At 36.0% G+C, this 16,784-nt stretch overlaps 1 protein-coding gene across 26 annotated transcripts in view; it reads right to left on the reverse strand.

The window, feature by feature from the left end:
- Positions 1–16,784, reverse strand: part of tmc3 (transmembrane channel like 3) — a 74,838-nt gene that overhangs the window by 38,794 nt on the left and 19,260 nt on the right. For all 26 annotated transcript variants that reach the window (XR_015495078.1, XR_015944698.1, XR_015944697.1 and 23 more), the window contains 7 exons: positions 12,419–12,494; positions 10,601–10,682; positions 8,185–8,291; positions 7,756–7,854; positions 7,475–7,617; positions 5,528–5,675; positions 1,975–2,018 (listed from right to left, as the gene is read on the reverse strand). Coding sequence is in view for 19 of the 26 variants with exons in the window: in XM_087260195.1 (XP_087116321.1) it covers positions 1,975–2,018; positions 5,528–5,675; positions 7,475–7,617; positions 7,756–7,854; positions 8,185–8,291; positions 10,601–10,682; positions 12,419–12,494 (699 nt within the window). In the remaining 7 variants the exon portion in view is untranslated. The remainder of the gene's footprint in view (positions 1–1,974; positions 2,019–5,527; positions 5,676–7,474; positions 7,618–7,755; positions 7,855–8,184; positions 8,292–10,600; positions 10,683–12,418; positions 12,495–16,784) is intronic.

Genomic DNA, 16,784 nt, shown 5'->3' on the forward strand with positions numbered 1-16,784 from the left:
GTCATGTTTACTTGTCATTTTGCATGCTGTATGTATCAAAAATGATCATAGAAATAAAAAAATAATAATAATAACAAATCCAATAAATTCATGAACATTTACAGGATTGAATTAATGTCTGCATGCACTTCAATATTTACAATACAGTAACAAAAGTGTGTTCATTATTCAGAAAATAACAGTTTAATAATAGCCCCTACTCTTTTTCGAAGGACATCCTGAGATTTTTAACGACCACAGAGAGTCGGACCCTCGGTTAAATGTCTCATCCGAAAGACGACGCTCACTGAGCAGTATAGCGTCCCCGTCACTATACTGGGGCATTAGGACCCACATAGACCGCAGGCTGGCCTGCTGGCCTCACTAACACCACTTCCGAGCAACCTAGCTTTCCCATGAGGTCTCCCATCCAGGTACTGACCGGGCGCAGCCCTGCTTAGCTTCAGTGGGCGACCATGTGAGAGTTGCAGAGAGCTAGCTGCCGGCATATAACTGTATATATATATATATATATATATATATATATATATATATCTACTCTCAGTTAAACAGAAATTGGGGAAAAAAACAAAGGGGGGTAAGGAGGGGGGATGAGGCTAAAAATTCTGACTTCAACTGTATATATATATACTGTATATATACTGTATGTATATATATATATATATATATATATATATATATATATATTAATAAACAGAAATTGTGGAAAAAAACAAAGGGGGGGGGGGGTAAGGAGGTGGGAATGAGGCTAAAAATTCTGACTTCAACTGTATTGAAGTCAGAATTTTTAGCCTCATCCCCCCTCCTTACCCCCGTTTGTTTTTTTTTCCCAATTTTTGTTTAACCGAGAGTAGATTTTTTTCAACACATTTTTAAACAGAACGGTTTTAATAACTTATCTCTAATAACTGATTTATTTTATCTTTGGCATGATGACAGTAAATAATATTTTACTAGATATTTTTTAAGACACTTCTATACAGCTTAAAGTGACATTTAAAGGCTTAACTAGGTTTATTAGGTGAACTAGGCAGGTTAGGGTAATTAAGCAAGTCACTGAATAATGATGGTTTGTTCTGTAGACTATCAAAAAAATATATAGCTTAAAGGGGCTAATAATTTTGACCTTAAAATGTTAAAATGTAAAAAAAAAAATAATTAAGAACTGCTTTTATTCTAGCTGAAATAAAACAAATAAAACTTTCTCTAGAAGAAAAAATATTATCAGACATACTGTGAAAATTTCCTTGCTCTGTTGGACATAATTTAGGAAATATATAAAAGAGAAAAAAAAATTAAAAAGGGGTTTAATAATTTTATTCAAACTAATTATAATTTGTTTGATTTTGGGGTGAAACTAAAAAAACATCTACACTTTATAACATATGTAATACTCAAAAAAAAAAAAATCCTATAATAAGTAATATTTATCAATGAAAATTTAGTTTAACAAAGTGCTAAAGTAAAAAATAATAATGTCATCAATGCAGTAGAGTATTTTCCAAGTAAATTATAATTGATTTCTGCTTTCAATAGTTTGATTTTGCTCTGAAATGAAGCCTGGTCTCATTAGATTCAGAGTGATCCCTTACAGATATTAGCATAACCTCTACAGCATTCCCACAACACAATAATCAGTTTTAACGTGTGCGCAGGTCTGATGGCGATTTAGATGCAGTCATGCGGCCGCAGTAAAAGGCCGTTTGTATAAAATACGGCAGGATGTTTTCCGTTTCGCATGTTCTGCTGCGATTGCATTGGAGCCGGAGCGGGAGTATAAATCAGTGGCGTCTGAGGCAGCATTACAGGAGCCGCAGATAGAGAGCAACACAGCACAACCACCGTAAGTCACTTACTGATACAATCAAAAAGCCAGTTCTGTTAAACATGCACTTCTGAGGAGAAAACACTCAGTCAGCACTTAGGGTTATGTTGAGGATGATGATGGAAAGACAAATAAAGAGGAAAACTTGCAAGCTTGTGTCTTTCTTCTTCTCTTGTTCTTCTACAATGGCCTCCTATAACAAAACAAATAATAATAAAGTATTAAAACAGTTTTGGTTAGTTGGCATCAGGGTTATTACAGTTATTTAAACTCAAACCAGAACCATAAAGCATTACTTTAAAAAAGTAATTGAACTTTTACTTTTATTATTATTGCAGCTCATCCAGATGGCATAAGGACATTCCCCATTTTAATTTAGTTTAGTGGTGCATTAAAATAAAAACTTTTTTTTAAGATACAAGTGAGTATAGACTGTACCCGCAGTACCCACTCTAGAGATGCAGTCAGGAAATGGGAGAAAGTTGTGAAAAAGTCAACCATCACTGCAGCCCTCCACCAGTCAGGACTTTATGGCAGAGTGGCCTGACAGAAGTCTGTTCTCAGAGGAGTTTGCAAAAAAACACCTGAAAGACTCCAAGATGGTGAGAAATATAATTCTCTTCTCTGATGAGATCAAGATTTAACATTTTGGCCTTAATTCTAAGCAGTATGTGTGGAAAAATCCAGGCACTGCTCATCACCTGTCCCATACAGTCCCAACAGTGAAGCATGGTGGTGGCAGCATCATGCTGTTGGAGTGTTTTACAGCTACAAGGACAGGACGACTGGTTGTAATCGAGATAAAGATGAATGCAGCCAAGTACAGGGATATCCTGGAAGAAAACCTTCTCCAGAGTGCCCAGGACTTCAGACTGGGCCGAAGGTTTACCTTCCAACAAGACAATGACCCAAAGCAGACAGCTGAAATCACAAATGACTGGCTTCACAACAACTCCATGACTGTTCTTGAGTGGCTTAACCAGAGCCCTGACTTAAACCCAATTAAGCATCTCTGGAAAGACCTAAAAATAGCTGTCCACCAATGTTTACCATCTAACCAAGGGGTGGGTAAGCTCAGTCCTGGAGGGCCGGTGTCCTGCATAGTTTAGCTCCAACACTATTCAAACACACCTAAGCATGCTAATCTGTGTCTTCAAGATCATTAGAAATCGATAAGCAGGCCCTCCAGGACCGAGTTTGCCCACCCTTGATCTAACCTGACAGAACTGAAGGAATCTAGGTGTGAGAGACTTGTTGCATCTTTCCCAAAAAAGACTAATGGCTGTATTAGATCAAAATGGTTCTTCTACTAAATATTGAGCAAAGGGTCTGAATACACGGGAGCATGTGAGGCTTCAGTTTTTTTTTTAAATAAATCTGCAAAAATGTCAACAATTCTGTGTGTTTCTGTCAATATGAGGTGCTGTGTGTACATTAATGAGGAAAATTTTACTTAAATGAGTTTAACAAATGGCTGCAATTTAACAGAGTGATTTGAGGGGGTCATTAGAAGGTAAAAACACCTGAAGGACTCCAAGATGGTGAGAAATAAGAATCTCTGGTCTAAAGAGACCAAGATAGAACATTTTGGCCTTAATTAGAAATCCAGGCACTGCTCATCACCTGTCCCATATTGTCCCAACAGTGAAGCATGGTGGTGGCAGCATCATGCTGTGGGAGTGTTTTACAGCTGCAAGGACAGGACGACTGGTTGCAATCGAGGGAAAGATGAATGCAGCCAAGTACAGGGATATCCTGGAAGAAAACCTTCTCCAGAGTGCCCAGGACTTCAGACTGGGCCGAAGGTTTGCCTTCCAACAAGACAATGACCCAAAGCAGACAGCTGAAATCAGAAAGGAGTGGCTTCACAACAACTCCATGACTGTTCTTGAGTGGCTTAACCAGAGCCCTGACTTAAACCCAATTGAGCATCTCTGGAAAGACCTAAAAATAGCTGTCCACCAATGTTTACAATCTAACCCAGGGGTGGGCAAACTCAGTCCTGGAGGGCCGGTGTCCTGCATAGTTTAGCTCCAACACTATTCAAACACACCTGAGCATGCTAATCAGTGTCTTCAAGATCACTAGAAATCGATAAGCAGGTGTGTTGGATTAGAGTTGGAGTTAAACTCTGCCGGACACCGGCCCTCCAGGACCGAGTTTGCCCGCCCTTGATCTAACCTGACAGAACTTGAGAGGATCTGCAAGAAGGAATCTAGGTGTGAGAGACTTGTTGCACCTGTCCCAAACAATACTAATGGCCGTATTAGATCAAAATGGTTCTTCTACTAAATACTGAGTAAAGGATCTGAATATGTGGGAGCATGGGATGTTTCAGTTTTTCTTTTTTAATAAATCTGCAAAAATGTCAACAATTCTGTGTGTTACTGTCAATATGAGGTGCTGTGTGGACATTAATAAGGAAAAAATTACTTAAATGAGTTTAGCAAATGGCTGCAATATAACAGAGTGATTTGAGGAGGTCTGAATACTTTCTGTACCCACTGTAATAAAAAAATACAATACCCAAACAGCTTAATAATAATAATAATAATAATAACAATAATATTAATAATAATAATAATAATAATAATAATTAGACAATAAAATGTTTTTCGTGCAAAAAAAATATACACATTTCTGTAATCAGAATAAGAGGCAATGTGCTTAATTGACAAAAGATTCACAATATAAATATACACACACACACACACACACACACATAAATATATATATATATATATATATATACACACACACACACACACACACACACACACACACACACACACACACACACACACACACACACACACACACACACACACACACACATATGTGTATGTATGTATATGTAAGTGTTCTGATTATTTTCTTTAAGCAAAATACAATGTTTTTTTTCTTTTAATAGTTTGATTTGATTTTAGTGTAAAAACGATCAACAAAAACTGTACTAAAAAATGCTAAAACAAATCCCATAATAAACAACATTCCTAATTCAAATTTAGGACAAAGATGTACTAAAATAACAATGCACTAAAAAAATCATTATATAAAACCTTTTGAAGGTTGGCACGGCAATATTTATCTTTTAAACTAAAATAATACAACATTGTTACAATGGTGCTGTCAAACGATTGTCATTAATCACATCCAGAGTAAAAGTTTATATTCAATAACATTTGAGTGTACTGTATAGATGAATTGTTTATATTTAAAACACACATGCTTTTGTATTTTTGAGAAAATGAGAAGTTTTTTTATACATAAAATTGCAATCATGCACCATTACCATGCACCATGGTGCAATCATGCACCATTATTATTTTTAATTATTATAAATTGCAATCATTATATAGTAATAACAACCTTAACTGTTAAAAGCTATTAGTTACTAGCTAACTAGTTCAAGTTATAAAATAAATAATAAAGTTATGGTAATTAATAACCTTAACTTTTCCAAATTAGATTGTAATGCAATAAAGTGCGCCTTTTGTAAAGTTGCTTTAAAACAATAATTATTATGAAAAGCACTGTACAAATAAAAGAATAGAATTGAATATACACAGCTCACAAATAAAATACAATATAAACAACCTTTATTTGGGATGTGACTAGTAACAGTTAATCTTTTTGACAGCATTACTTAGCAGACATATGTAAACAAATAAAATTAATAATTGTTTGGAAAAGGATGCTTACTCTGATGCTGTTGACAATGGCTGCCCCTTTACTCTCGGCCGCCTCTAGGTTCCCAATCAGGTAGTCCCACGCACAGAAAACACGCCAACAGAAGGTGTAATTCTCATCAGAGGCACCAGCTAAACTCATCCGGGAGTTTTTAGCCATTCTGAAAAAAAAAAAGACATGAAGTTGAATTCACCCTAAAAAAAATTACACTCAAAATTTTTTGGAGCATTTACATAAGGAAATATAATATTTTATGTGATAAACTATTTATAATTTTTACAGTTACCTCTCAACTTCTAAGTTATGCTGTGTTTTTGGTACAAATATATCAATCCTTAGCATCTACTATCTTTGCAATCAGATCGTAATGAAGCTACTAATATAATATCGACCCCCTCATATTGTTTATTTTGTGAGCATGAGTTACTGCCTTTTGGTAGATGATACAGGATGCCTTGTATGCTAATACAATCGCTTTAAGAAATACGATTTACTGACGTCACTTAAACTTGACTCTTAAATATGCAATCCTCTTCATTGAATGTAATTTTTGTGTTGATTTGCTGTTGTTGTTGATTGTTTTGTTTAGTGTATGCAACTGCAGGCCTAAGTCCCAAATTTTACCACTGGAGGCAATTAAGTGCAGGGCAAAGATTAATCATGATCAATCACATCCAAAATAAGTTTGTTTTGACAATATATGTGTGTGAGTGTATTTTATATATTTATTACGTAATGTGACACAAACACATACATACAAACAAAACAATTCAAAACATTTTTGTCACAGATATCTAAAATGTATACAGATAAAGTCAGAATTGGTTCTCCCTGTGTTGGTGTGGGTTTCCTCCAGGTACTCTTGTTTTCCCCCACAGTCCAAAGACATGCGGTAGAGGTCAGTTGAATAAACTAAATTGGTCGTAGTGTACAGTATGTGTGGGAACTATGTATGTTCTCTGAACTTCTCTCAAGCAGTGGACTTCTTCATTCTGATTGCTTGCCGCCGAACTACATCATAGCTCATTACCATAAAGTTGACTTGATTTCAACTCTCCTCGACGCTCACCCCAGCGAAGACACCCCGCGCTGCTCCTCGCCGCTTAATGACTTGCGGGTACTTAAACGCTTTTGTCGCTTTCGGTGTGAACGTACAGTAATCTGTTAACATGGACGGCTAAAAACATGGGTCCCACTTTATATTAAGTTTGCTACAATGTACTTATTGTGCAATACATGTATTTACTGTGTACTTCTGCTTGATTAAATACCTGTATGTAATTACATCTGTAATTAACTTTTGTAATTACATTTGTAAATACACTGCTGACCATCCCTTACACCTTAACCCACCGTTAAACCTACCCATCCCACCAAACCTGTCCATAACCCAACCCCTATCCCAACTCAAAAGCACCACAAGTGTTCTCAAATACATTATGAACACAGTAAGTACATTGTATTTATTTATTTATTTTTTTATGTAAGTACATAGTAGTTAAGGACACTTAATATAAAGTGGGACCAAAACATGCGCTGCTCACGCTCTGCTTGCTCGCTGCTTACGCTTATGGCTTTATGGTCCATTATCAAAAATGTATAAATTAGGGCTGCTCCTTAATGAAAAAAATGGACATTGTAATGTTTTGTTTTTCTGCAAAACACTGTATTTAAGTAAAGAAATTAAATAGTCAAATGTAAATAAATAAAACATTTTAGTCTTCATTGTACAATATGTTAAATACATTCAATCATTCTTATATTTACAAACATGATTTCTAATACACAAATGGTTTGAATTGGCTTGAAATCGTAAAGTAACGGGCCTTAAAAAAATCAAATAAATAACTTTTACGGCATACTCTGCGATGTGGTTATTGAATATGCGCACATTGCGATTTTGAAAAACAATTTAACAAACAGCCTTAGTAAAAAATGCATAATTTCAATGAAACTTACTTTCTTAACAATGTGATGAAGCTATAAGCAAAAACTGCCATCCCGACCAGAAAATAGGCCAATGGAAGTCTGTAGCCAGCGCTGCCAATTTTACGCACATTACCATAGTAGCCGTAAAAAAGCACGGAGTATTGTAGATATCCCTGAAAAACAGACACGAAACAGAACCTGTTGACAAAGTGCCAGCATTTGTGTCTGTGATTAAACCTCCAAGTCAGTCACACAGATAATATGCACGACATATTGGTAAAGCAGTAAAAAGAGAGGGAGGAAAATCTTGCCCCGAGCGACCAGATGGTGTCCAGGTCTTGTGCTGAGGCAAAGTGCTCTTTAGGAATGGTTTTGCTCCGCGTTGTGCCGAATGGAGCGCCGGCCAGTAGCTGTTCGGAGAGACAGAAAGAATGATAGAAGACAACAGCCAAAATGACTTTTGTGTCTCTGCAGCAGAAGTGAAATAAATCCAACCGCATTTCTCATTTTAAAGAGCCTTGCTGAGTTTTAATAAAAGATGTTGTCCAACAAATAATGTATGAGCTCATGGCAGCATCTAAAGATCTGTGTATGCTGTTCGGGATTTATAATAAAGGAGCGTAATATCATGTGTAATGCTGACAGATCATTTAAATGACCTTTGTGTGCCTACCTAAATATCCACATCAGTACATTACGCATATTAAATGCTGTTAAGAAGGAATGCAGTGCACACTAACCTCAGGAAGGACAATAAAGGCTCCAGTCATAATAGTGAGAACTATATTGATCCCAAACAGCCATCGCAGGAATATGAAGTAAGACGCCACTCCTGACCCAAAGTGACCTTTATATACATAAAAGTATAAGAGTACCCACTTCATTAATCATGTACAAATAGACATTATAAGCAATATAAAACACAAGAAATGTTAATGCAATTCAATTCAAATATATAAAATATGAATTTATATATACTTAAAACTTTAATTCTATTGTTCAATCAAAGTTATTAAAGCATTTTTATGTCAAATAAAATACTTTTCTAGAGTCATCCACTATCATTTTGTGACTCAAAAGTATTAGATCAGGCACCGTTTTGGCACTGGTACCATTTTAAATGGTATAGATTAAGCACCGGAATCAAAATAACCCCAAGCGATACCCAAACCTACTTAACGGCGTGTTGCATGAGTGTGCTTGATGCAGGTGAGTGGGTTTGACAGCCACATGTTGGACACACTCCTTCTGTCTTAACGCACCAGGCATTCCATTAGAAGCACTCCTATGCTTTACATGTTTGTTTTCTTGCATTGATATTTAATATCTCTTGTTTAATTATGAACAGGAGCTACGCTAACTGTTTTCTTTCTTCTTCATTTCCACCTTGGGATACTCATCACGAGGCCTCTATAGATTGGGCAGCACCATTGATGCGATGCAAGTCTTGTAAAAAGACGGTGCCAAAAGTCTCCATTCGGTGGCTCAGTGGTTAAACTGTCACCTCAAGGTTGCTGGTTCGAGTCCTGGCTGAGCCAGTTCACATTTCTGTGTGGAGTTTGCATGTTATCTGAGTGTTGGCGTGGGTTTAGATACTGAGAGACTAAGGCAAAGTATAATTAATAAATAAAAAGTAAGTTAAGTCAACTTAATGAGTTACAAGTTTCTCCCTTTTTTATTAATAACAACTTGATGCTTTTAAGGCAACAGATTTACTCACTTTTATCCAGTGAAAAGCTTTACATTTATTTCTTTTTATTTGATGTTTTGAGATAATCTCAATTAAAACAAAGAGAAAATGGGACATATGGTAGCTCATATCCTTTGAAAAAAACAGCCAATGGGGTTTTGTTTTAATCACAACTCTGCCAGTGAGAGTGGTTGAGCTCAAGCACATCAAATGAAGAGTCTTGAAGGGTGGGGCATGTCAGACACTAGAAAAAATTTGATTGGTCAGAAACTGAAGTATGAGGTGAAATTAAAAAAAAATGTTTTGATCCATTTAGGTGGAAGTGACAAACTGCAAGCACTGGATGTTGATATCTGGTTTATATTAATTTTGCCACTGTTTTGTAACACATCAGCTTAAATAACTCCTTAAACTAACATAATATCTAAAAAAAACTTTAGGTAATGTACCTAATTGCTTTTTATAGTGGAATTATGATTGATTAAGTAGAATTTTTTTTTTACTTTATTCATGCCTATTTCTATGTAGATGCAATTACACCTGATAAAATATATTGTGTATGTGCATGCTTAAAGGTTATTGCACACTAAATCCGAAATTTTTGTAAAATTCAGAATTTTTTCGCACATCAAAAAATAATTTCAACCTCAAGTTGTGTCAATCGTATTGACACGCTTCCTCCAAAACTTTCGTCGGTCATTAAAAATTTTGAATTGGGTTATTTTTTTTGTTGTTTTTTGCATCTGAAAAGGCATTTTAAGAGATGTTTTGCAAATTCAGAGCTGCCATACAAGCCAAAGACAAAATCTAAAATGCAGACAAAACAAATGTTTATTGCATGCTGGTTTGTTTGTTCGATGTGTGGGCGAATGTGTCTGTTTGCATATCTGTCTACGTCCCTGTACCTTAAACAACTGTCAGTCACTGTTCAGGATCAATTGGTTAACAGAAAATTGGTGGTCTTCTTTTTAATATGTGGTTCCAGTCTCACTAGCAAAGTATCAAACTGAGCCAAGGACATCCTGAAGTAAACTTTGAATAAATCGCGATAATCCCACAGCTTTTAAATGAGGAGGTGGAACTCTCTTTCCTCTTGCAATCTGAGAATGGGATGGACAAATATTTCCTCTTTCTTTTGTTAAAGAAGAAGACAACAAATCTTCACCACTCGAAGGCTCCATTTTGCATTGTTTTATGAATTATTTTGCAACGGATCAATTAATACACATCCGACTCTGTGTGCAAGGTTTGTGCAAATAAAGAATTTTTTGGACTTAAATATGAAAAAAAACGCATGTAAATATCGGACCTCGGTGTTCAAAGACCTGTAATGTGAATAATTTTTGTAACTATTTTATCATTAACGCACGTCATGCCATCAATAAATACTTTTTTTACTTTATGCCTTGAACATTAATCTTAATTTTTTTCAGACGAATGAAACGAATGTGTGTCAGGATACTAACTTTCAATCTTTTTAATCCTCATCTCCCATGGAATGAACAAAACGACAATGTTGTATAAGACTCTTGAAATCTTCTTCAGCAACTGCAAACAAACACAGTCACACTAAAAGTAGAGCAAAAGCATCATTTAGATATTATTTTCACATTTGCAGACAGAAAAGAATCTACAAATGCATAAAGACAGAGTCCTGTGAGCCTGAATATAGGAGAGCGGGGTCATATAAAAAACAAGAATGTGTTAAATCGATGAGTATGCACGCATATCTGATTTTCAATCTGCCATGAAAGCCATAATCTGAATTAATAATTCACCGTCAAATCCACTTGCTAAAAAGTCAATTAATTTTAATGTTGCTTGGGCAGCCTTGGCGAATGCCATTGGACATTTTAATTAAACCAGGCTATAACAACAGGCCATAAATTTGAGTGCCGCGTCTGTGAGCAGATGAAGAGCGGCGCAGAGGCAGAGACACACACAGCCTTAACCGCAATCTCACATAAATGGAGCTGATAAAGGGAGAAAAAAAAAAAACTAAGGAGAGAAAGAACAAAACAGAACTGAAGAGACACACTAAGACAGACAGACAGACAGAGGTAAAGACTGAGTTTTGATTAAAATTTCAAATTAACACAGAGCTTGAATGAATGACCGAACGAACAAATACAGACAGACAGACAGACAGACAGACAGACAGACAGACAGACAGACAGACAGACAGATAGATAGATAGATAGATAGATAGATAGATAGATAGATAGATAGATAGATAGATAGATAGATAGATAGATAGATAGATAGATAGATAGATAGATAGATAGATAGATAGATAGATAACAACAGGAAGAACGAAAAATAGAACAATAAATAGACAGACAGACAAACGGACAGACAAAAATGGACAGATAAATAAAAACAGATAGACTGATGGAAAGAATAATAGACAGATATAATGATGTAATGAATGAATGAATGAATGAATGAAGGTAGATAGATCAAATGATAGATCGAACAATCGATAAAACGATAGATAAAACGGATGACAGATTGACAGAACAATAGAAAGAACGACAGATAGATAGAACAATAGAATGAACAACAAATAGATAGAACGATAGATAGAATAAACGACAAATAGAAAGAATGTATGACAGATAGATAGAAAAAAAGGTAGATAAAAAGACAGGCAGACAGACAGACAGACAGAGATAGACAGATAGATAGACAGACAGACAGACAGACAGACAAATAGATTGATAGATCGACAGGCGATAGATAGAACAATAAAATGAACTACATATAGATATAACGATATAATGAACGACAGATAGAGAGAATGAATGACAGATAAATAGAACAAAAGTTAGATAAATAGACAGACAGACAGACAGATAGACAGATAGATAGATAGATAGACAGACAGACAGACAGACAGACAGACAGACAGACAGACAGACAGACAGACAGACAGACAGACAGACAGACAGACAGACAGACAGACAGACAGACAGACAGACAGACAGACAGACAGACAGACAGACAGACAGACAGATAGATAGATAGATAGATAGATAGATAGATAGATAGATAGATAGATAGATAGATAGATAGATAGATAGATAGATAATCAAAAAAGAACAATAGAACAACAGACAGACAAATAGATCAATAGATAGAATGAACGACAGATTTAAAGCAGTATAAGCAGACTCTAACACAATACTAGGCCACTTTAAAATATTATATAAATTATATAATATATAAAAACATTATTTCAAATAATCAGAAGCCAAATTCATATGAGCTTGTAGAAAACGTACATCTGCACCAGCAGCCTGGTAACCACGAGTCCTGGTCAATCTGCCTTCATACTTCAGAACAATCTCTCTGGCTTGCCTGAAAAACACATACACACACACACAGACACACACACACACACACACACACGCTTTTAACACACACTATATGGGTTAATAGCTGTGTTTGGTGGTAGCAAAGCCCTAATAGAAGACATTCCTGTTCTGCGAACCAGAACATCTCTGAGACTTCTATTAAGCTTGCTTTTCCTTGATGTTTCCACCCATTAAGCGACGCGCTTCACAGGTTTCTTTATTAATAAAAATGACAAACCAGCAATGGCAAAATTAGGCTATAAAAGTCAACGGCAACATAATAGCGGAATCAAACAAATACAGATGGAAAATTGATTTTTGGGGGGGGGGTGCGTGCTCCAGTAGGCGGGTGTATGTAATGATGGCCATTCACCCAAAGATGAAGAGGACACTCGTAAAATGTAGCATGCATCTCCTGAGTGCATCACCAGACATAAAGCTGTCAGCTATTACAGTGTTAAGAAGAATCAATGATAAAGCAGCTTATAAAGGCATTATTATTAGATAATCAGCATCTTTAAATTATTATTTTTATTACTGTACGTATATTAAATTGAGATACTATTTTAATTTGGGGATTTTAGAATATGTACTGTAAAATGTTATTTAGGGTGACTAGGCATGGGCGGGTGTAAGATTCTGATCATGGTATCCGCTACATTCATTCTTCCATGGCGAGGCACCACGCCAAAATTGATCCCGCCACGGCTTACAGTTTCTTATTCAAAACAATGTTGTGTTTTTTTTAATAGCGGGTTATAATAGCACCAAAACGTAATAAAAGGTAAGTGAATTGTAACAGAGCGATCTTTTCTGTAACCGTAGTATTGCTGTGCACTGTTTGTTAAACTCTTCAAGGTTACGTGCTGACTGACTGACTGGCTGACTGACAGGAGCGTGATGCGTGGGGCCAGCAAACACGACGTATAGCCAGTTCACTTTACTTCAGGACGCATTAATACCGCTGTGTAGGTCTATTGGAGACATTCATAAATATCCCTAGCAAATCTGATAAATGTTGGAGACACTACATAAACGCACTAAATCGCACTTAAGCAGTGTTTATTTGAGAGCGTGCAAGATCTGCGCTTGAGCAGCATATATTTGAGGGGGCGTGCAAGAAGTTTTGTGCATGAACAAAAGAAATCCGGCGCGCAAGCACAGATATTCGCATGCTCGTAGGCTATTACATAAGTGCAATCTCGACTTTATTGCGTTCACGACATTTGTTTTTGAAATAGCACCACAGTTAGTTGGTAGATCTTTGTAAAAAAGGCCTGCCGCCAAAACTGGAAAAAATCCTAGAGGAAACACTGCTGACGGTATGAAAACCTTGGATAAAAATATCACGGTTTCATGGTATGACGATTTTGTGATTACTGCTCTAAAACATGTTCTTTTTAAAAGTCTGGCTAAAAACAACAACTTTTTTCCTCCATTGAAGATAATATATTTTATTTGACTTCTGCTGTCTTAATTAGTTTTAAAAACACAGATTTCTTTACAACTTGAAAAGGCATCTTTGGATATCTTTCTTTTTTTGCATATAAAGTAAGCCACTGCACTGTTCAGGCCTATATAAGCATACTGATGTTGGTGCATGAGCAGATTGTTTTTGTCACGACTGGGTATCACAAAAACAAGGGAAAGATCCAAGTGCAGCAAAACACATTTATTGCCAAACAATAAAGATCCCAAAAAAATGACAAAGGGACAGGCAAGGTACCAAAATCGAGGAAAAACATGAAGTGCAAAAATGAAGCTCAAAAGTGAATCAAACACAAACTAAACAGGTATCCAAAAACATAGTAAAGATACTAAACAAAGTGAACAACCCAAACACGGTGAACCAGATCATGAATAAAGCACGAAAAACCTAAACAGAACATTGAAAATCCAAAGGCAAACTAAACACAACATAACAGGGCTTATAAAAGACAGAACTAATTAGACAATGAGGGACAGCTGGAAACAAGGAGTGATCACATGACTAGGATACAAAACACAAAAACCAAAACAAAAACTGGTGCCCTTGAAAACCACCAGAGGGCACTGCAGCAGGTGTGACAGTTTTTCAGATGTTTCCTGAATCATGGGCTGATCAATTAATCAATTTGGAAATTCCAGTTTCTTAACAACATTACACCTCAGTTAACCATTCTGACTTGACTTCACTTGACATCTTTGGTGCTAAGCCCCTTATCCGTTTCGACCCAAGCAATGCCCTTGGGTCAGCCGATAACTAGGCAAACAGCCCAGAAATCCTGAGAAGGTTTACCGAGATTCCTGACAAAACAGAGTAATATGAACAACAATAAAGAACTGACAATTTAGCAAAGAACTGCCTCTTAGATATAGCCGTGGTAATTAGCCAAATCTGGGCGGCTGATCAGAACAGCTAATCGTTGTAGCAATAAACCACGTGACCACAACACAGACAATACCAGAAGTGTGCACATACCTACAATCGTGAGAAATAGTTTCTCTACAAATAAAAATATGAATAATAATCCCAATAATAGTAATGATAAAACACGTGTGAAACAAGAATAATTTGATGATAAAAGGATCACAGAATACTCAATTCAATACTTTGCCACTGTTCTTGTCAGTAATATGATCATTGTACTTTCATTCATTCATTTTCCTTCAGCTTAGTTCCTTATTCATCAGGGATCACTACAGCGGAATGAACGACTAACTATTGCGGCATGTGTTTTACGCAGGGTATGCCGTTCCAGCCGCAACCCAGTACTGAGAAACACCCATACACACTCATTCACACACACTCATACACTAAGACCAATTTAGTTTATCCAATTCACCTATGGTGCATGTCTTTGGACTGTAGGGGAAACCAGATCACCCGGAGGAAACCCAAGCCAGCTCGGGGAGAACATCCAAACTCCACACAGAAATGCCAACTGGCCCAGCCAGGACTCAAACCAGCGATATTCTTGCTGTGAGGCGACACTGCTAACCACTGAGCCACCTACAATTACTACAATTAGTCAACTTAGATATTTTAACAAATATATATCAGAAGAAGTATATCGTTTAATGTTTAATATAATAGCATTTCTCCCGTATTTTGACAACTTTTTATTTTTAAAAGAGTTATTTTGAAATATGAGAGTAAATGCTTTACCTACATTTAAAATGTTGCCTCCTTATGTAAAATTACTTAATATCAAAACATAATAGTTCTAATAACTGATTTCTTTTGTCTTTGCAATGATGACAGTACACAATATTTTACTAGATATTTTTCAAGATACTAGTATTCAGCTTAAAGTGGCATTAGATTACTAGACTATTTAGGATATTTAGCCAAGTCATTGTAATGTTTTTTTCTGTAGCCAATGGAAAAAATATATATATTGTTTTAGGGGGCTAATAATATTGATGTTAAAATGATTTTTTTATTTTATAAAAACCGTCTTTCCAGATTTAAGGACAGATTAAATGTCCTTAATCTGTTAAATATCAGTTAAGAAATGTTTTAAAATATAGATATTGCATAGGAGGGCTAATCATTTGGACATTTTTGAAAAAGGTATGATACACAACAAGTCTGTCTAGTTCCCGAATCTGATTGGCTGATAGCCGTGCGATATTCTGCAATATCAGCACTCGAATAGCTTTGTGCATTACTCCGCCCGCATAGAGTGACAGTAAATCAATAAACTCACTACAGTTTGACAAATATTACAACTAATTGACAACATAATGTACTTTTGAGGCTTAATTTAGGTGATAATGTAGTTGTTTAGATTGCAATTACGCATTTTATTTATAAGGATAGTGTCTATTTTAAAGGTTTATAATTTCAGAGATACAGCGCGTCAGTATCCATCAGCCTGTCATACTGAACAGAGCAAACAGGGTTGATGTTCCACCACAAGATGGCGACAGAGACCACATAATAAGCCATGATAATAGAGGAGAAAAACTCAGTAAATTTCAAACTACAGCTGACAATATCATTATAAAACAGGTTAGTGACTTACTAAGTCGATCTCTTTTTTTTTTATGTTGTAGTGTATTTACACCATAGTAATCTGGTAGTGTTTCTGGTAGTGTTTGTGCTGCTTTGAACTTTTCTGGGTTAATTTTTGTGATCTCCCGATTGCAACAGAGAAATACTGGGAAATCATTTCATGCTGTTCAGCCTTATAATCATAAAATGTGAGCAAAATCACCTGTTTTGTCTTCACTGTAGACATTACGCTACAGAATCATTCAAACACTAGTTCTAAAATTAAGTTTGTGAACAGGTTTCTGCTGTTCTGAG

The sequence above is a fragment of the Danio rerio genome, chromosome 7 (assembly GCF_052040795.2).
Source record: "Danio rerio strain M-AB ecotype USA chromosome 7, GRCz13ab, whole genome shotgun sequence".
In the NCBI taxonomy this organism is placed as follows: domain Eukaryota; kingdom Metazoa; phylum Chordata; class Actinopteri; order Cypriniformes; family Danionidae; genus Danio; species Danio rerio.